Source organism: Tursiops truncatus, chromosome 17, assembly GCF_011762595.2.
Source record: "Tursiops truncatus isolate mTurTru1 chromosome 17, mTurTru1.mat.Y, whole genome shotgun sequence".
In the NCBI taxonomy this organism is placed as follows: domain Eukaryota; kingdom Metazoa; phylum Chordata; class Mammalia; order Artiodactyla; family Delphinidae; genus Tursiops; species Tursiops truncatus.
Window position 1 is genome coordinate 17043316 of NC_047050.1, and position 22271 is coordinate 17065586.

Sequence of the window (22271 nt, forward strand, 5' to 3'; positions counted from 1 at the left end):
CAGTCTTATTGCTCACTGGGTTTTTCCTAAGACCCATTTTGAGAAGTAGGGATTTCATTTTTATTGCTCAGTTATTTCATTTTGTTTAGGAAATCAAAGTTTAGTAGTACCAAGACCCAATGCATTCTGTGGCCCAGCCTTCCTGCCTACTGTAATACTGCCTTAAAGTAAAGTAAGATTAGAACTTACCGTGATTCTTGCATATAATGAACATGTTTCCTATGTATTCTCCTAATGTAGTACTACCCACTTATTTCAAATGCCCTCCTAGACACAAACACAGTTCAGTGTGTAAGACAGAGCTCTAGATGTTCTCATCTGTCTCTCTACCCTAACTCTCCTCCTTTACCTCACACATCCAGTTGGTTGTCTCCCCAAGTGTTACGAATTCCATATCAGAAATGCCTCTCTAATCCATTCTTACCATTTATATCCTAGATTATTACTTAGCTTTGTGCCACACAAATCCATTCTTGATGTGACTTCCAGGGCTACCTTCCCATAAAAATAAATCTGTTTAACTCACTTCCCAGCTTAATAACCTCTGTTGGCTTTCTGTTTCCTACTTGATGAATTAGATTTTTGTGTTTTTTTTGGTTTTTTTTTTGCGATACGCGGGCCTCTCACTGTTGCGGCCTCTCCCGTTGTGGAGCACAGGCTCCGGACGCGCAGTCTCAGCGGCCATGGCTCACGGGCCCAGCCACTCCGCGGCTTGTGGGATCTTCCCGGACCGGGGCACGAACCCGTGTCCCCTGCATTGGCAGGCGGACTCTCAACCACTGCACCACCAGGGAAGCCTGATGAATTAGATTTTATTGCATGGCTTTCAAAGCCGTATATAGCCCCTTTCTGGGTGGTGTTTTTTTTTTTCCCTCATATACACCTTGTCCCTAAGCATTAGCCCCTCCCTGCCCACATCCGTGGCACTTTCTAGCTATACAACTTGATCTTCAAATATTACAAGTTCTTTCATGCCTTGACTCTTGCTTCAATTTTGGATTTCCTTCTTTCTCTTCAAGGTAAGCTCTTATTTGCCATTCAAGTTCTAGCTCAAAGTTCACCTATAAGAAGTCTTGTTGAGCTCTGAGCAGAGTTGTCACTTGTGTGCTCCCACAGCACCAAGTCATACCTCTATAGGAGGACTTATCTTCGAGAATAACGTATCTGTTTACCTGTCTATCTCACTAGATGGAGAGTTTTTTGGAGGTTCTTAAATAGCTTTGAATCCTTGGTGCCTAGTTCATTACCAGGCATGCATTACATCTTGTAGTGCACTAGACACAGGGAGAAAAACCAAAAAGTAGAGACATGGTAAAGATAAGAATCAAGCAAATATCAAAACCATCCTGGGAGTCAAATTCACCAGTTTCAAGGCAAGAATGAATAAGACGTAAGTGAAGCAAGGATAGAAACAGAAGTGTGATTTCAAGGTCCGACAAATGCCGGGAAAGATGAAACCCTCGTGCTGTCAATACTAGATAAAATATTTTGTTCTGGTAAAGCTTATAAACTATTTGAGGCAATAAGAATTACAGACTTGAAACAGAAACAGTAGCAGACATTACATAATTTGTTGTTAAAGTTTAAAGATAGACTTAAATGCTGAAGGAGTTTGACGGACAGCTTCAAGAAAGTGTGAACATGGAGCCGGACCTTGAAGGATGGTTAAGGTTTTTACAGGTGGATGGAAGAAGAAATGTCATTTCAGGAGAGAGGAAGAGTTCCAGTGAAGGCATCGAGCTGTAGATGGTCCTGCTGTGTTTGTCGGAGCTAATTTTAACTGTAGCAGAGGGGAGGAATTTTATTAAAAAGGCTGGTTGGAGACTGCTGGGGAGGATAAGAAATTAAACTTGAATTCATAGAAATAAAGATCCATGAGAGAGTTTTTGAAAGAGTGACATTGTAAATGCTCAGTTACAGCTCAATTCTGCTGAACTTATATTTGGGGAAGACATTGATTTAATGTCTCTGGTAAGCACATCTGGGCAAAAATTATCCATGTTGTAATAGACTGTAAAGGTCTTAATTTTACCAGAGTTTCTTTCCAGAGATACGTTTTATAAGTTGAAAAATGGCTTGATTATGTGGAAAGTACAATCCTGATGAAAAGTTTCTCTTGTTTACATTCTTACAAATGTTTTCTTCTTTTAAAGTGTTAGTGACAAACAGTCTGCGGTAACTGAATCCTCAGGGGATACAGTATCCTTATTGAGGTGAAGTAAATTGACATTTTTCTTCTCTGTGTTTAAAATCTTTGAAACAATTCATGCAAACCTAGGTAGGTTATAATAGCTGCCACGCAAATGGTATGGTTTGAAGAATTATCGCAGGGTCCTACTTAACCTCCACAGATATTTAAGACCCTGATGGGTCTTGAAAAGCCAAACTATGGAGACCTGCGTTTTGGGATCCTGGGTTGTTTCACATTATTTCTACAAGGAGTGCACGTGGAGGGAGTACCTGAACTTAAAGCAAATAATTAGTAAACTCTTATTCTGTCAGAAACAAGGGTGTGATGCTGGGGCAGGAAGGGGATGGAGCTTACATTTCTGAGGAATGCCCCAAATTGCGATTTTATGCAATTACTTAAAAAGCTGTCTAATCTATTAGAAACGCTATAACGGACAATGTAACGTGTTCAGAGAGCAGAACGTCCGCATGAATGATTTCATAGTGTAGAGCAGTTGGGATGCTAAGTGGAACCGTGGGGCGGGGGTGGCTGACTTGGTGTGGAGGAGGTCACTGGAGATGAGGAGTTGAGGGGCCAGTTTGTTATCTGGGTTATCCATGGAAACACGGAAATAATTCATGGTGATGGCGGCACTCGGGGATAGAGAAAGATCTGGGAATCATGGGAGGTGCTTGGAAGGATAGTGAAAGATTATGGAGCATGGTAGATAGCAATACACCTCAGTGGCATGAATCCTCAAAGGCTAAGATTTCTGTGGAAGCAGGATCCTGAAGGTGGCATCCATTAGGAAATGGAAAATATAAAGACCCACCTCTCGGAGCCTGTGGTTTGTGGAAGATGAAGCTAATCTCTACTTAAGGAGGCCACAAAGGAGAGAAATATTGTTCCCTGGGAGAGCTAGACTTTAGACAGACGACGAAGTTGAGACTGGCATTCCAGAGAGCACAATAGAAAGTTTGGGGACGGCGGGAAAGCATTAGTAGGTTGCATAGAGCACTTACAGGGGTCAAAGTGTAGATTTTAGGTGGTGATAAAATAGCTGCCTAAGCTCAGTTGAACTTTTTTTTTTCCATTTTAGTCTGTTCCTTTGTAAGTTTGAATAATATGAACATTGCAGGTTGTCAAAAAATTCTGTCACATCCTGTATTTCCAAACAGTCTTACCTTTCCGGAAAGCCCTTTCTGGAATCTATGAAGATAAGTGATAACTACCATCATGTATAATGGAATTTTGGAATTTCTCTAACTGGAATGCCAAAAGAATCTTGATTTCTGAGTAGATGAGATGGAGAAAATAAATGGGAGAGAGGGAAGTCTGAAGAAGAAAAATCTTAAGAGGCTAAAGATTAAGATGGGGCATTAGGGCTTCCCTGGTGGCGCAGTGGTTGAGTCCGTCTGCCGATGCAGGGAACGCGGGTTCGTGCCCCGGTCCGGGAGGATCCCATGTGCAGCGGAGCGGCTGGGCCATGGCCGCTGGGCCTGCGCGTCCGGAGCCTGTGCTCCGCGACGGTAGAGGCCACGGCAGTGAGAGGCCCGTGTACCGCAAAAAAAAAAAAAAAAAAAAAAAAAAAAAAAAAAAGATGGGGCATTAGTGCAAGGAGAGCACCAAAGGGAAACAGACCAAAGTAGAAGCAGGTCCTGGATAGAGATTGAGACAAATCATCTACCTTTTTCTATAGCTTTTCTAGTCTTTGCAGAACAAGTCACAAGCTTTTGTGTTTCATTTAGGTCTCACAAAAATCTCTTATCTAAGTTGAAACATGGAAACCGACAACAAGATGTTGATAAGAAAGAGGAAAGAGCGGAAACTCTTCAAAGTAAGTACATTTATTACAGTTTTCAGAGTGGAGAATCGATACTTGAAAGCTATCCAGCCCTTGACCACACCCCACAACACACAAACACACATCAGAAAACTAAAGCACGAAGGGATTAAATGTCATGACTTCAAAGAGATAATTAGAGGTGGTGCTTAATTTAGAAAGTTACAGTTGGTTCCTGTTATTTACGGTAGTGTTTTATAAGGTCATTGTGAACACTTAGTGAATACTGAATGATTACAGGGGAATACAGGGTTAGGTTCTTTTGAGCCTATGGTTACAACATTTTGGTCAACTATTCAATTCATAACCTTGTTTTATGTGTTTCTGTTTATTTATTTAGGCCGCACCATGTGGCATGCGGGATCTTAGTTCCCCGACCAGGAATGGAACCCGTGCCCCCCACAGTGGAAGCACGGAGTCTTAACCACTGGACCGCCACGGAAGTCCCTGTTTCTGTTTAAAGAAACCTTATTTAATATACATTGTTGATTCATTAACATTGAACCCAGGCCAACAGCACTGTAACTCACGCCTGAATGAAGCTTACCTAACCACATATTTTTCTCTGTAAGGAACATCATACATAGCCTTCTTGCACTCAAGAACACTAGACAGCACTTCCACAATACACTTGGGGAAAATTTTAAACAGCAGAATTACCCCCAAAACAGCACAAAAATATGGCACTAAATAGACCGTAAAAAGAACAATTATTTCTAGCCTGGAAGCTAAAATAAGAAAGCAGAGCTTCACCTTGTTTAACCTCAGCTGGGAACATGAACTCAAATATTTTGCCACTCTGTGCATGTCCACCGGTGTCCACAAAAGCACTGCAAGTTTTGATTTTTGTTACAACTTTCAGCAGGTAGGTGAATTTTCAAATACCAGAATCCATGAATATAATGAGGATTGACTATGTATAGACTCTGGCATTGCAGATTGCATTTAGAATTTATTCCTCATTGCATTTAGAATTTATTATCCTTATAAAAGGCATTGCTAGATTTAAAAAACAAGCAACAATAACCAAAAAAAAAAATCTTAAAAGCAGTCTGTAATTATTTTCGATGGTAATATAATTGTAAGTTCCTCCTTGGTATATATTCATTCAAAAAATGTTTATTGAACCCGTACTGTGTTCTAATGCAAGGATTTTTAAACTTTATTGATCCAAATCTAAATACTTACTGATCAGTATAAAAATAATAGGTGTACCAACTTGATTCCAGGTACATAGTATGCCTGAAGTAAATATTAATTGAATAAATTTATTCTTAGCTGATGGCTGATGATAGGGCCACTGTTAGCTAGTATTTGTAAATTACAGCTCTAAAACATTTACATCTGTAGATATTATCATCGTCCTCACTTTAAAGATGGTAAAGTTAAACTCAAAGAAATATTTGCTTCATGTTGGTGGAGTTCCTAGCTGCAAAATGACTAGGAATCATAATTCTAGAGTAAAATAATTTGGGGATTTTCCTGGACTTTTAATTTCATAATAAAAAGTTCAAAGAAATGGAAGCATACACTTTTTTACACTCTAGCTGATCAGTAATTGAACCAATGAAGGCCATAATCACATTGTAGAGTGGCTTGACAGTGACTATGGATACTGAACCTAGAAGATCCTGTGAGTTTTAGTACATTTCTTGACTTTCTGTTAGATGTTAGTAATATATACATACACCTTCCAAAAAAGTCCAAGTTGCTTAAATGTTACCTAGGTATCCTCTTTTTCCTAATAGAGGATATTTATTTCATTCATGCTAAACATTTAAAAAAAATTTTTTAGACATCTTTTAAAAACAATTTTTTTTCAGTTTTGTAAAATTGCTATGTACTTTTAAAAAATCAAGTAATTCAGAAAAATTGAAAAAAAAATCACTTAAATGCTTTCTATGCAGAAAAGTCTAACCAGCATTCAGTGAAATGATTAATATTTGAGTTAAAAGCTTTTTATCTATAAACTCAATCCTCAAAACAATCTGGATCAGTACTTTTTTTGTTTTTAATCACTCCCATTTTACAGATGAGGAAGCTGAGACAAAAAGAGGTTAAGTGTAAAAAGCCCTTGGTCACACAGGTCATGAACAGAACCAGAGACAGAATTTGAAATCAGACATTTCTGACTTCAGAGCCCATGTCCTTAAATACTGAGATAGATAGACTGCCTCAATGGAAGAATAGATAGAATCAAAGCAAATAAAAATTTATAAAAATGTGATGAGGTTGCATATGTACTTAAAATATATTTACATTTAACTTTTTGAAGGTGAAACTGAAGGATTCAATGAACTTCACATAAATGCTGTTTCATAAGAAATATATCAGTAAGCCATATGATTCCTCCAAAATGAAGAATAAATAATATGAATTGCTTTGATAGGTTGGGTCAGTTTGCCTCTATAACTAAATTTCAACTTTAGACTACTGATTGATTTCAGCTGTAATGGGTGAAATTAGCACAAAAATTTTGGCTAAATGTAGTATTCTTTGGAAATACTTTTCCTTACACCTTTGCAGATTTTGCTCCATTATTTTCTGACTTTATGAGCGCTGCTGTGGACAATCTGACATCAACCTGACTTTTTCCCCCTTTGTATATGAGTTGCTTTTTCTTCATAGTTGCCCAAGTTTTTCTAATATGTGCATTTAATGCTATAAATTTTCCTTTAATTACTGCCTTAGTTGCATCCCACAAATTTTTATATGTTATATTTTCATTTTCATCAAAATATATTTTTTTATTTCCCTTGAGACTTTTTTCTTTGATCTTCTGGGCTATTAAGAAGTTCTTCATTTGGGCTTCCCTGGTGGCACAGTAGTTAAGAATCCGCCTGCCAATGCAGGGGACACAGGTTCGAGCCCTGGTCTGGGGAGATGCCACATGCCGCGGAGTAACTAAGCCTGTGCGCCACAACTACTGAGCCTGCACTTTAGAGCCCACGAGCCACAACTACTGAGCCTAGTGCCACAACCACTGAAGCCCGCGCTCCTAGAGCCCGTGCTCTGCAACAAGAGAAGCCACCTAATGAGAAGCCCGTGCACTGCGACGAAGAGTAGCCCCCTCTCGCCGCAGCTAGAGAAAAGCCCGCGTGCGGCAACAAAGATGCAACGCAGCCAAAAATAAAAATAAATAAATAAATTTATTTTTTAAAAAAAGAAGAAGCAGCTCTTTGTTTAAACAATTTCCAAAAATTTTAGGATATTCTAGATACCTGTCTGTTAATGATTTCCAATTAATTCGGTTCCGACCTGAGAATATGCTTTGAGGATTTCTTTCTTTTTCTTTTTTAATTTAAGATTTGCTTTATGGCCCAGAATATGGTCTGTCTTGGTGACTGTTGATGTGCATTTAAGAAGAATGTGAATTTTGCTATTGTTGAGTGGAGTGTTATAAAATGTCGATTAGGTCAAATTGATTCATAGTGCTTCTCAGGTGTTCTGTATGCATGCTTATTTTTTGTCTTCTTGTTCACTAATTACTGAGAGAGAAGTATTGAAATCTCCACCTATATATGAATTTCTCTTCATTATTAATCTCCGTTAATTTATTTTTGCCTTTTTGGTCCTCTAGCACCTGTTAGAACAGTTCCCAATATGAAAATCTCTGTTCAAAATAACTGGTGTGGTTTCCATTAACCTCACCAACACATATGATCTGTTCCTGCACTGATACCATATTGTCTCGATTACTGTAGTTTAGTAATAACTCAGTGTGTGATAGGGCAATTTCCTTCATCTTTCTGTTATTCTTTAGGAGTATCTTGAGTATTCTTGGTGTTTTGGTCTTCCATATTGTCAGGGGGAAGAAAACCACTTTATAGAAGATTGCAAGCAGTGAAGCTGCTACCACTCCATAGGTGCCAAAAGTAGACAACAAGACTTGGGTCAGAACAAGACGGTTTATTACAGCACAACAGATAGCAACAGCATATGGCATCAGCGTAGTTGTGCTGGTTCCCCTCGCCAGGTCCCAAAGACAGTGCAGTGGGCCCAGGTAGATGCTCTGCAGGCAGTAGGTTGTACTGCAAGGAGGAACCTGGGGCCAAGGGCACGTTTTGAGTAAGGAGCAAGCAAAACGTAGCAAATAATCCAGTTGCCTTCCCCAGGGGAGAGTTAGTTACATGGTGGCCAGACCGTGGTTCCCTTGACCTATTTAGGTTCCTGACTAACTGTAGAAACTGTTTAGTATCAGGGAATGAGTAAGCCTTGTACATTCAGCAAGAACTGAAGGGATGCTCAGGGCCCATGATGGACTAACTCTCCTAATACATAATTTTAGAATAACCTTGTTAAATTCTACAAAGAACCCTGTTGAAATTTTGATTTAAAATTACATTGTAATAGTAGACAGTTTTCTTTTTTTGTTTTTTTAAATTAATTAATTTTATTTTTGGCTGTGTTGGGTCTTCGTTGTCGTGCACAGGCTTTCTCTGGTTGCGGCGAGCAGGGGCTACTCTTCGTTGCGGTGCGCAGGCTTCTCACTGCGGTGGCTTCTCTTGTTGCGGAGCGTGGGCTCTAGGTTCGCAGGCTTCAGTAGTTGCAGCATGCAGGCTCAGTAGTTGTGGCTCGTGGGCTCTAGAGTGCAGGCTCAGTAGTTGTGGCGCATGGGCTTAGTTGTTCTGCAGCACCAGGGCTCAAACCCCTGTCACCTGCATTGGCAGGCGGATTCTTAACCACTGCGCCACTGGGGAAGTCCTAGTAGACAATTTTGGAGACAGCTGACACAGTTATATTGTCTTCCTCTACATGAGCAAAAAGCATATTTCTTTATTTAGATTGTCTTACGTATATATATTCTTATAACTTGTATATGTGCATGCACACACGCATATATATAGTAAAGCTTATAATTTACTACATACAGATCTTGACTGCATTTGCTGGATTTATCCCTAAGAATGTTAAATATTTTATTACTATTGTAAATATTATCTTTTGACTATTTTAGTTAAATATTTAAACTGTTGCTAATGTACAGAAACACTGTTGAGTTTTGTTTATTGATCTCATATGCAACCATCTTGCTAAACCCTTTTTAATTCTATGTGTATATTCTTTTAGGTTTTCTATACAGTTGACCCTTAAACAACATGGGGATCGGGGCACCGACTCCTGTGCAGTCAATGCATCCTGCTATCTCTGCCTCAAAAACGAAAGAATTGATAAGTGATTCACCTGAGGGCAGGAAGCTAAAACAGTTAGCAGAATCAGAACTCAAACCCTAGTTCTTTTGATTCCACATATTGTGATCGCTAATCGAACACAAACTCTTCCCCACACTTAAAGATCTGTAAAATGAAAATACAGGTACTATGTTTATTGAAAAAGAATCCGTGTATAAGTGGGCCCATATAATTCAAACCCATGTTATTCAAGGGTCAACTGTACACACAATTTTCTTTCAATAATTACCATTCTGTTTCTTTTGAGTTGCATATACATTTATTTCTTGTCTGACTAAACTGTGAATAAGAGGGAAAGAGGGAAGGGTTTACTTCTTACACTGTGTCAAATGCTCCTTAAACATTATATTAAGAAATTACAATTGTATAGGTAAATATTATTCCTTTTTTAAACAGATAATGAAAAGGCAGGCACTAGGAGGTGAGATGACGTTTAAAGGCATAAAAGAATCAATAGGGCTTCCCTGGTGGTGCAGTGGTTGAGAGTCTGCCTGCCGATGCAGGGGACATGGGTTCGTGCCCTGGTTCGGGAAGATCCCACATTGCCGCGGAGGGGCTGGGCCCGTGAGCCATGGCCGCTGAGCCTGCGCGTCCGGAGCCTGTGCTCCGCGGCGGGAGAGGCCCGCATACCGAAAAAAAAAAAAAAAAAAAAAAAGCAGCAGCAGCAAAGCTAGATACAGACTATACCTCATGACCTATGTTTGAGCATCCTGTCTTACTTAGAAATTACCCAGATATCCAAAATTATACTTACCGTTTATACTAGATTTTAAAGTTAACTAAGGATCTTGGGAATTATATTTAAGCTGACCTATTACAGAACCTAATTACTGCTGCTATCAAAAAGTTTGTCAGAATTATACTTCAGTTTAGTTAAACACATATTTTTTTTCTTATTAGTTATCTATTTTATACATATTAGTGTATATATGTCAATCCCTATCTCCCAATTCATCCCACCACCCCCTGCCCCACTCTCCCCCCTTGGTGTCCCTATGTTTGTTCTCTACATCTGTGTCTCAATTTCTGCCCTGCAAACTGGGGCATCTGTACCATTTTTCTAGGTTCCACATATATGCGTTAATATACGCTATTTGTTTTTCTCTTTCTGACTTACTTCACTCCGTATGACTGTCTCTAGATCCATCCACGTCTCTACAAATGACGTTTCTTTTTATGGCTGAGTAATATTTCATTCCTTTTTATGGCTGAGTAATATTCCATTGTATATATGTACCACATCTTCTTTATCCATTTGTCTGTCGATGGGCATTTAAGTTGCTTCTATGACCTGGCTATTGTAAATAGTGCTGCAGTGAACATTGGGGTGCATGTGTTTTTTTGAATTACGGTTTTCTCTGGATATATGCCCAGTAGTGGGATTGCTGGGTCATATGGTAATTCTGTTTTTAGTTTTTTAAGGAACCTCCATACTGTTCTCCATAGTGGCTGTATCAGTTTACATTCCCACCGACAGTACAAGAGGGTTTCCTTTTCTCCATACCCTCTCCAGCATTTGCTGTTTGTAGATTTTCTTCTGATGATGCCCATTCTAACTGGTGTGATGTGATACCTCATTGTAGTTTTGATTTGCATTTCTCTAAGAATTAGTGATATTGAGCATCTTTTCATGTGCTTCTTGGCCATCTGTATGTCTTTTTTGGAGAAATGTCTGTTTGGGTCTTCTGCCCTTTTTTTTCTTTTACACTTTAAACATCTTACAATTTTATTTGTCACTCATACCTCAGGAAAGGGGAAAAAGAAAGTAAATATATTAACTTGGTAGAATCTTTGGTAGAATTAAGAATATAACTGGGCAACACCTTTGCAATTCTGTAGTACAGTATCACAAGTAGTGTATTGACATTGATTCAACCAAGATATAAAGTAGTTGCATCACCGCAAGGATACCTTGTGTTGCCCTATTATAGCAGATATAACTGTTTTAAAAGTTTATTTTTTACTTCTGGTTGGTACTAATATAAATTCTAAATAATATGTTTGTATTTGCATTTCTTTCAACAATTGCTCTTAAACTAGGAACTTTAATACTCACTTCCAGAGTTTTATTAGTTTTAAATCTACTATTGGTTGTCTTTATAACTCGAAATAATATACTGCTATATTTTATTTGATTTTAGATAATACCTCCTGACTCCCTATAATGTGAAAGGAGGAAATTACCACTCCTTCACCTCACTTTTCTTCTACCCACGTTTTCTGCCTTCTCACTGCTGTCCTCTATACCCTACTTTTACATTGTCAAGGTTTACAATATTGTACATCTTTTTTATGTTAATTAATTTAATTTTTTTAACATCTTTATTGGAGTATAATTGCTTCACAATGGTGTGTTGTGTTAGTTTCTGCTTTATAACAAAATGAATCAGCTATACATATATCCCCATATCTCCTCCCTCTTGCGTCTTCCTCCCACCCTCCCTATCCCACCCCTCTAGGTGGTGGTCACAAAGCACCGAGCTGATCTCCCTGTGCTATGCGGCTGCTTCCCAGTAGCTATCTATTTTACATTTGGTAATATTCATAAGTCCATGCCACTCTCTCACGTCATCCCAGCTTACCCTTCCCCTCCCCGTGTCCTCAAGTCCATTCTCTCTGCCCTTTTTTTTTTTTTTTTTCCTGCGGTACGCGGGCCTCTCACTGTTGGGGCCTCTCCCATTGTGGAGCACAGGCTCCAGATGTGCAGGCTCAGCGGCCATGGCTCACGGGCCCAGCCGCTCCGCGGCATGTGGGATCTTCCCGGACTGGGGCATGAACCCGTGTCCCCTGCATCGGCAGGCGGACTCTCAACCACTGCGCCACCAGGGAAGCCCTGCCCATTTTTTGATTGGGTTGTTTTTTTAATATTGTGCTGCATGAGCTGTTTATATATTTGGGGGATTAATCCTCTGTCCGTTGATTCGTTTGCAAATATTTTCTCCCATTCTGAGGGTTGTCTTTTTGTCTTGTTTGTAGTTTGCTTTGCAAAAGCTTTTAAGTTTCATTAGGTCCCATTTGTTTATTTTTGTTTTTATTTCCATTACTCTAGGAAGTGGATCAAAAAAGATCTTGCTGTGATTTATGTCAAAGAGTGTTCTTCCTGTGTTTTTCTCTAAGAGTTTTATAGTGTCCGGTCTTACATTTAGGTCTCTAATCCATTTTGAGTTTATTTTTGTGTATGGTGTTAGGGAGTGTTCTAATTTCATTCTTTTACATGTAGCTGTCCAGTTTTCCCTGCACCACTTATTGACGAGACTGTCTTTTCTCCATTGTGTATCCTTGCCTCCTTTGTCATAGATTAGTTGACCATAGGTGCGTGGGTTTATCACTGGGCTTTCTATCCTAGAATGGCCCTTCTTCTTGACACCCTTTGCAGGAGCAGTTCTGCCAGGTCCAGGTTGGAAAGGAAACACACACACCCCTGATTTTCAAAGACTGATCTTTGCACTATATCACGCTGCTTCCAGATTCAAAGGAAAATAACTACACAGAGTTCTTCTTTTAAAAAAATAGCTAACCAGTAGATAGGAATTTCATGGTAATCTTTAAAATATTCTTCTGGGACTTCCCTGGTGGTCCAGTGCTTAAGACTCCATGCTTCCACTGCAGGGGGCATAGGTTCCATCCCTGGTCAGGGAACTAAAATCGCACATGCTGCACGGTGTGGCCAAAAAAAAAATTATATAATTCTTTTAATGTGAGACAATTTTTGATGACAGCATTTCTACTTTTAGGTGGAAGAAAGAAAAAAGAGAAGAGTAGGCAAGCCACTGAAAGCAAGAGAATACGTGTTTTAAATAGTCAGCGTCTAACTCCTGAAAAACATCAACCTAGAAAAAAACAGGTATGTTTATTATAATTAAATAATACTTAATGGATATTAAAGTCATAACTTGAATAATTGTGATTATTTCACATTATTTCTGTTCAACCCTAAAAAATCTTGAGGATAAAATGTTTTCTCTTTGCCATCTTTAATTTTGCCATCTTAGATTTGTTGACCAATTTGCCTATTCAAAGTTCACCCACATTTTAAAGATTTTCTTAAGCTGGATGTTAGTGACATTTATTTAGAATTATTGTATTACCATCATCATAAAATCAGTTCATCAGATGTAGGGTGGAACTTAAATCTACTTGATAAGTTTTTATATTTGTATCTTCCTAACATAGATTCTATTTATTTATTTACTTATTTAATTCATTTATTTTTGGCTGTGTTGGGTCTTCGTTGCTGTGCACGGGCTTTCTCTAGTTGCAGCGAGCAGGGGCTACTCTTCGTTGAGGTGCACAGGCTTCTTACTGTGGTGGCTTCTCTTGTTGCGGAGCATAGGCTCTAGGCGCACGGGTTCAGTAGTTGTGGCTCATGGGTTCTAGAGCACAGGCTCAGTAGTTGTGGTGCACGGGCTTAGTTGCTCCACAGCATGTGGGATCTTCCCGGACCAGGGCTCGAACCCATGTCCCCTGCATTGGCAGGTGGATTCTTAACCACTGCACCACCAGGGAAGCCTCCATAGATTCAATTTAAATAAGATTTTTCTGTGCTTTAAAAAAAAAAAAAAGGAAAAGAAAAAATATCATTTGGTAAAGAATTTTTCTATTCAGAAAGCTAAAATGGGTTCCTTTTAGGATTCATTTTATTTGTTTGCCCTCTCAGTGATTATAGTCCTGTGCCATCCGTTCAGTTTCTGAAACCATTGTTTACTGTATTTTATCTGGTTTTCTAGTTGTTCACAGCAGGTGAGTAAATCTGGTCCTTGTTTGATCATGTTGGCAGTGGAAGATGATCCTATACTTTTCTTCTTACTCTTCTTTATTTAAGATGCTTTTTTTTTTTTTTTGATAAGCTATTTGCAAATGGTTCATTGTTGAGGTGCTGGGCTAGGGTCAAGTTCTAGGTTACTAGGGATATCTCCTGTGACCCAAGTTTATTTTGACCATGCCTTCTCCCGCAGTGAACATAGCAGTCAACTCCAGTTTTTGGTTTGCTTCCTGCAACTATTGCTTGTCTGCATGATTCCTAATTTAGGTCCACCACCTCTACTTTTTGGAGGTAATGCTGGTTGAGAGAGGCTCCTGCTGTTGCAGACTGGGGATTTAAGGTGTATACCTCAGGATATGTTCCTTACTTTGGAAAAGTGTATGCCACGGGCTTTCTGTTATCTATAGGTAGAGTGGCTGTGCCCCACTTCTTCACATACCTTTTGTCAGTTTCCACCAATAATGGACCCCATTTACCTATGTTATGGTTCAGGCCAAAGGGTTCTCTTAATTTTATGAGTTTGGGATTTCATTTCTTTCCGTGTTGCTGTTGGGTAAATTCCCAAAGGAGAATGAGGAAATGTTGACCGTATGCCACTATATGCAACCAAAAGTCATATATATTTTTTGTCTTTGATTTTTTTCCCACTTTGAATATGATGTGCCAAGATGTAGATTTTTTGGTATTTATCCTTCTTTGTGTTCTCTGAGCTTCCTGCACCTGTTTTTTTTTTTAATAAATTTATTTATTTATTTTTGGCTGCGTTGGGTCTTTGTTGCTGCGTGCGGGCTTTCTCTAGTTGTGGCGAGCGGGGGCTACTCTTCATTGCAGTGCGCGGCCTTCTCATTGCAGGTACTTCCCTTGTTGCAGAGCCGAGCTCTAGGCACGCAGGCTTCAGTAGTTGTGGCTCGCGGGCTCTAGAGCGCAGGCTCAGTAGCTGTGGCACACAGGCTTAGTTGCTGCGCGGCATGTGGGATCTTTCCGGACCAGGGCTCAAACCCGTGTCCCCTGTGTTGGCAGGTAGATTCTTAACCACTGTGCCACCAGGGAGGTCCGAGGGCAGGCTTTGTTAATGAGAACAGAATGCTCTGGATGTATTTTGAAATGGGTATTTTCCTCTTCCGCCTGCTAGAAGCAGGAGGAGATTATTCTGTCATCTTCACCATGAGAACCTGGTGGGGCTTTTGGAGAGAAAACTCACAAGTTTGTGGGCCCCCTAAGATTGGGCCCCTGGAGTTTTTAACTCAAGCTTGTTCACAATGAGCCTCCCTCAATTTGTCCATCACAGTTAAATGTTCCTCCCAGTACTGGCCCCAGCTGTGAGCTGCTTCTCCTGGCCTTCTGCTTTCAGTAATCTATGATTCTCTGTATCCACCTTTCTGTTTGCCCTGTGACATTAATTTTCTGATGGATCTAGGAAGAGTTATTGACTTTACAGTTTGTTCACCATTTTTCTTGTTATGACGACTGGGGTGATATTTCCAAGCTCTCCAGGTTGGTCTAAAATCCAGAAGTCTCTGCCTCATACATTTTATCTTTCCCTGTTGTTCTTCTGGCAACAGTTGTAAATGGGATTATAGGTGTTATTTATAGGTATATATCAAGAAAAGGTTCTGTCTTTTTTGTATTTGAAACAAAATATGGAATATCAACTACATAACATAGAATACAGGTGATATCATCTATCACTATTTACTATGTCAAAAAACAATTCTGTGTCTGGTTTTATTTTTAGCCTTCCACTGTTGGCTTTTTGGTGGGATAATTTGTTTCAGATGAGTAAATGATTTTATCTTACTTTGTGTTGAGATTTTGGTTCTTTAAAATTTTTTTATTGCAGTAGTCTTGCACAGTTTCTTCTTGCACAGTTTCTTCTCACTGCATTTGTATGTTAAACAGACAAAGATATTTTTGCCTGCCTCATCATAGTTTGAAAAGAGGCCTTCCTTTTGTAACTTTATTCAAGAAGAAAAGTAAGAACCTTTCTACAATAAAGACTTTTTTCCCATAGATGGTATGTAATGGGAATTACGATACAATATTTTGTTTGTTTGTTTGTTTTTTGTGGTACGCGGGCCTCTCACTCTTGTGGCCTCTCCCATTGCGGAGCACAGGCTCCGGACGTGCAGGCTCAGTGGCCATGGCTCATGGGCCCAGCCGCTCCGCGGCATGTGGGATCTTCCCGGACCGGTGCACAAACCCGTGTTCCCTGCATTGGCAGGCGGACTCTCAACTGCTGCGCCACCAGGGAAGCCCACGATACAATAATTTTTAAATTACAAATGATATCATTTTTTAATATACATCATGTTTTATTTTAAAACATGTCTACACTACGTTGAGCACCTACACAGGTGTGACCAAGAAACCCACAATCCTGTCTCAGCAGGCAGTGGGTCCAATGTGTGACTTGAGGTTGCCTGTTATTTTTCACAGTAAGAGAAAAAAGAGAGGATAAGAAAGATGAAAAAGCATTGTTCCCAACTCCTGTTCAGGAATCTGAGTGATGAAATGGAAGGATATTTCAGTTTATAAAGCTCTTCCAAAGCCCCTTCTCACAATCAGTTGATGTTTAAACATGGAACCTGGGTTGGTGGGCCAGCTAGAGTTGAGCAACACAAGGGCACACTGTTTAAAACAACTTCCACACATTACTGCAAACAATGGGGGGAATGGGCTGTGCTTTCAGACTGGTAGTTTACTTTTTCCTGTTTTATGAACCTGTGAAGTTTAGAGGATATAAGAACTGCACAACCACAGTCGTGACACAGCGTCTGCTCAGTATAAAAACTTTTTGTTTAGGGGAAAGAATCCAGTTGGCCTGTGGGAAGAAATGTCCTGAGTTGGATGGTGCCAATATATAATATTCAGTTATGAGCCCACAGAAATATGTGGTTTACAGTGAAGACTGGGAATCGGGTCTCTAAATCCAGCTGCTTTTTTAAAGTTAGTATTTTATGTGATTATGTTTGCTTCCTATATCTTTCCTCTGAGGCAGAAAGTAAATGTTAGAAAACTGGCGGGTTCTAGTCTCAGAGACACACACAGGGTTTCTTTCTGTTTGGGCACCACTATGGTTCTTGGTTTCTGGAACACTTCAGTCTCTGGCACCATTGGGCCTGCAGCAGCCTCCTCAGCATCACAGGCTAAGATCTCCATATTCCTGAACAAAGTAGCCAATCTGAAGGTCTTGCATCATGGGAAAGCGATGAGCCCTTAGCTCTGGCTCCCCGTCATCTAAGGAAAGTGAAGGGGGCAAGTAGGGGCACACCTTTGAGTCACCAAGTCATCGATGGAGAAAGCAGTAGAGCAAGCCTAGAGCTTACCTGGTGGCCTTGTGAGAAACAATTCCTTCTCCAAAGTATAGACTTACTGGGACTTCCCTGGCAGTGCAGTGGTTAAGACTTTGCCTTCCAGTGCAGGGGGCACAGGTTTGATCCCTGGTTGGGAACTAAGGTCCCACATGCCGTGGGGTGCAGCCAAAAATTAAAAAACAAAAGTATAGACTTTACTATTTATGATCTAAAATAGAGGTCTTTTTTTTTTTTTTTTAAATAGAGGTCTTTGAAATGATTTATCTGGACCAGTGAAAGGTAGTTGCTCACTACATATTATCCAAGTTTAGATTTTCTACTTGATTATTCACACCAAATCAGGCTTTAAAAATAGACCAAACTAGACTGGAATGTGTACATTTCAACAGATCAGAAACTGTAAAATGCTTCTGCCATTTACTGACATAGCACTAAACCCAAGGATTCCATTGGTGTAAGTAAATACCATTTTTAAAGCATTATTGAAGCATTGTTTTTTCCTCTAAAAGGCACTAGAAATGATACGCAATTTTTGAAGTATAAGTAATATAAACTTTTTAACCTTATGGAAAGAAAAGATTGGTGCATTTTAATTTGTTGTATGCTGTTTGTATCTTGAGTTGTGGGCATGGCTAGGGTTGTTATGATTCTCTTAATTGACTTTTTTTTTATTTTTCAAGTAAAGCAAAAGACAAAAGAGAATAGTACTAAGGGCACAGTTTTTGCTTGTGTCCTGAAATACATTATCTTTTTTTTTTTTCCATACCACAAAAAAATGTCTTTGTCTAGAGGTTGATTAGCCGTGCCCTTGTAGGCAGCACAGTTGCTGATAGGTGGCGGCTCAGACCCACAAGAGGTATAATGATGGACACTGCCAATCTTATGGCCCTGAGCCATACACAAGATAGTTTTCATCTCACGTTTGTCTACAAGCATCTGGAGGTTCTCTTTGATAGTGTATCAGACAGCTGAGCTGGATTCTTTTCTTCTTTAATTGTAATAAAATACACAAAACAAAATTTGCCATCCTAGCCATTTTAAAATGTATCGTTCAGCATCATTAAACACATCTTGCGCTACCATTACCACCATCTATCCACGGAGCTCTTTCTTTTTTTTTTTTTTTGCGGTACGCGGGCCTCTCACCGTTGTGGCCTCTCCCGCTGCGGAGCACAGGCTCCGGACGTGCAGGCTCAGCGGCCATGGCTCACGGGCCCAGCCACTCCACGGCATGTGGGATCTTCCCGGACCGGGGCACGAACCCGTGTCCCCTGCATGGCAGGCGGACTCTCAACCACTGCGCCACCAGGGAAGCCCTACAGAGCTCTTTTTATCTTGCAAAACTAAAACTCTGTACCTATTAAACAATAACTCCTCATTCACCCCTCCCCCCAAGCCTCTGGCAACCAACTTTTCTACTTTCTGTCTCTGAATTTGACTGTTTTAGGTACCTCATGTAAGTGGAATCCTACAGTATTTGTTCTTTTGTGTTTGACTTGTTTCACTTAGCATAATGTCCTCAAGATTCATTTACATTGTAGTACGTGTCAGCGTTTTCTTCCTTTTTTAAGGCTGAATAATGTCTCGTATTTATATACCACATTTTGCTTATGCAGTTCTCCATCAGTGGACACTTAGGTTGCTTCCACCTTTTGGCTATTATGTGTAATACTGCTATCAACAGGGGTGTACAAATTTCTCTTCAAGTCTCTGCTTTCAGTTCTTTTGGATATATACCCACAAGTAGAATTGGGTTACATGGTACTTTTAATTTTTGAGGAACCACCATAGTATTTTCCCTAGCAGTCACACAGTTTTTCATTCCCATTAACAGCACGTGAGTTCCAGTTTCTCATCCTCGCCACCACCTATTATTTTCTAGTTTTTTTGGTGGGGGACATCCTAATGGGTTTGAGGTGACATTTCCTGGTGGTTTGGATTTGCACTTCCCTAATGATTAGTGATGTTGAGCATTTTTTTCAAGTGCTTATTGGCCATTTGTATATCTGTTTTGGAGAATTGTCTACTCAAGTCCTTTGCTCATTTTAAAAATTTTATTTATTTGTAGTAAAACATAGCATAAAACTTATCACCTTAATCATTTTTAAGTGTATGATTCACTGGCATTAAATGCATTCACGTTGTTGTGCAACAACTTCTGGAACTTTTTCACCTTGCAAAACTGAAACACTCTACTCATAAGACATTTCCCCCTTCCTCCCATTCCCTGGCAGCCACCATTCTGCTTTCTGTTTCTGGGAATTTGACTACTCTAGATACCTCGTGTAAGTGAAATCTTACAGCATTTGGCTTCTTGTGACTGATGATGAGTGGATTTTTAAAGCAAATGTTTTTGCTTTAACTAATAATCTCCCCGGCCGGGGAGTCAGCCGGGGAGATTATTCATAGTTCAGAAACAGTAAATAATCACTCAGGTGATCATATTGCTCCTCAGCATGTCAGCAGAAGGGGTGATTAGTTGGTCACCTATAGCAAATGCCAGGTGTCTGCAATCTTTTTCTGTGTATAATAATGAATTTGACTTTTAAAATTCTTCAGTCATTTTCTCCAAAAACAAAATAGTGTTTTTTTAACTAGTTTGTGTTAGTTCTCAAAAATCTGTTTTAGAGAAGATTTGAGTTTTATGTGTGTGTGTACTTTGCCCAACATAGACAGAACAGGGTTTTCACTGAGTTCATTAGGGAAGAATTAAATATTCATAAGTTCTCGGTATTTGTGAATCCTACATATCTCTAATCTATTAACAGTTGTAGAAAAGCATCTTAAGAGACAGTGTGGACTTAAAGTCAGATGAATTGGGTTTGTGTTTAGCTCCGTCATTTTGTAGCTGTCTGATCTTGGGCAGCTGAGCTATGGTGTGTTCATGTAAAATGAACAGTAACATAGTCAGGACCCTTGACAATATCACCACAATAAGATCTTACAGAAATCTAAGATACGTTTACAGAATTTCTTCCACCGTTAAGAAATTGTAACATGATACTGATAAAAAAAGTTGTATTTATAGTTGATATGTTATTTAAGGAATTGTTTCTGTGAATAACTCTTCTATGTTTTATCTACTTTTGACGGATGTTAACTACACTTATTGTGGTGATCATTTCACAATATATATGAATACTGGATCATTATGTTGTACACCTGAAACTAATAAAATGTTATTTGTCATTTATACCTCAATTGAAAAAAACATAATTGTTTCTGTGAATAACTATCTTACTTTTCATCAAAAGGCATGGCTTTGGGAAGAAGACAACAATCTGAGATCTGGCGTGAAGAAATACGGAGAGGGAAATTGGTCTAAAATACTATCACATTATAAATTCAACAACCGAACAAGCGTCATGTTGAAAGACAGATGGAGGACTATGAAGAAGCTGAAGCTGATATACTCGGACGATGAAGACTGAGTGTGTTTGTGGAGCCCGATAAGACGGCAGTTAAACATTTTGATTCCTGCATTTTGCGTGAAACTTGGTGGTCATTAATGTAGCTTAAAATTTTGTTTAAAGCATTACAGTATTTTTCTGCGGCACAGTCATTTAATATGAGGATTTGTGCTGTACGAGCAAGATTATAGACCATCATTGTATTCTTTAAGAATCTTTTCACTCTGATAAAAAAATTAATTTTTTGAACCCTAGTGCTTTCAAAACTCCTACCTCCAAACCCTGTTCCAATAAAAAGGTGAAAGCCTGGTGAGAGAAAAAATATATTGCTGTTAACCTATTCTGTGTCTGTAGGCTGATTTCAACTCCATGACACACATAAAAGTGAAGTTTCTAAATCAGTGAATAGGCCTTTGACATAAGGGGTAATGATTTGATTTATGGCCTTAATATATTAATTACTAAGATATTTGCTTATAGAATGGTAAATATACAAAGTAATCTGTGAGTTATACTTACATTTTTCTTTTGGTACTTTCATATAAAGGAAAAAACTTGAAAATAGTAATACCCATAGGACAGAGTTTATACTACTACTAAGAATAGCTTATGTCTCATTTAGGTACATTGGATTTTTGTTCTAGTGTTAAAACTTTGACAAAGATGGTTTTGAATAAATATCCATTTCTCTGATATTTTCATTTAGTTAGATAGATATCGGGCCTAAATGGTATTCCGTAAATGCTTAAATGGATTTTAACCATGATCATTTTTTTTTGAATTTTATTTTATTTATTTTTTTATACAGCAGGTTCTCATTAGTTATCCATTTTATACGTATTAGTGTATGCATGTCAGTCCCAGTCTCCCAGTTCATCCCACCACCACCACACCCGCCACTTTAACCATGATCATTTTGACGACTGTGATAAATACTAAATAAACAAGATCATGCATACCTTATTAGACAGTTTTGAGTTTTCACCAACATATTCTTTAGAGGATTTAGTCAAAAACTAGAATTATTTAGCATTTTGAGTTATGTATGCTTTATTTAACAAATGCATGAAAATGCTTAAGCATTTGCTTAAAAAGTTAAATGACTATTTTGTAATCTGTATTTCTTTATGAAAGTTTTATACATTACTTTCTCATTGTTCCTGAAGTTGTTGTCCTATACGTGTAATAAATAGAAATGTGGATAATGTTTCCTGACTCGGTCAGTCCTGTTACACCACTAGTTACTGTCACCTACAATACTGTCACACTACAATACTGTCTGTATTGCAGACATTTTGATGGTTAGTGCCAAAGCCGATGGCATGAGCCAAAACAGACCAGTTGGTCAACCTCATTCCAAACATACCCTAAGTCATCAAATCTAAGTTGATATTAACTGTAAGATGCCTAGTTATTTTATGTGCCACTAAAAACATCACTATCAGTTATACTATAAATTGTTTTTTCTTAATTAGAATTTCATTTTACTTTAATTAAAAGAGCTGTTATAGATTTATGTAAGCATATAACTTGTGGGTGCATAAAAAAGAAAAGCAAAATAAATTGGGTAATTAATTGTA

The 22271-nt window shown here is 38.9% G+C and overlaps 1 protein-coding gene across 8 annotated transcripts in view; it reads left to right on the forward strand.

The window, feature by feature from the left end:
- TERF1 (telomeric repeat binding factor 1) overlaps positions 1-22271 on the forward strand; it is a 41664-nt gene extending 19393 nt beyond the window's left edge. For 3 of the 8 annotated variants that reach the window (XM_073794511.1, XM_019925186.3, XM_019925188.3), the window contains 4 exons: positions 2154-2213; positions 3919-4007; positions 12940-13049; positions 20536-22271. In XM_073794511.1, coding sequence (XP_073650612.1) covers positions 2154-2213; positions 3919-4007; positions 12940-13049; positions 20536-20712 — 436 coding nt within the window. In that variant the 3' untranslated portion in view covers positions 20713-22271. Of the gene's footprint in view, positions 1-2153; positions 2214-3918; positions 4008-4353; positions 4879-12939; positions 13050-20535 lie in introns of those variants that run through there. The other 5 variants (XM_073794513.1, XM_019925187.3, XM_073794514.1 and 2 more) reach the window with 3 other exon arrangements.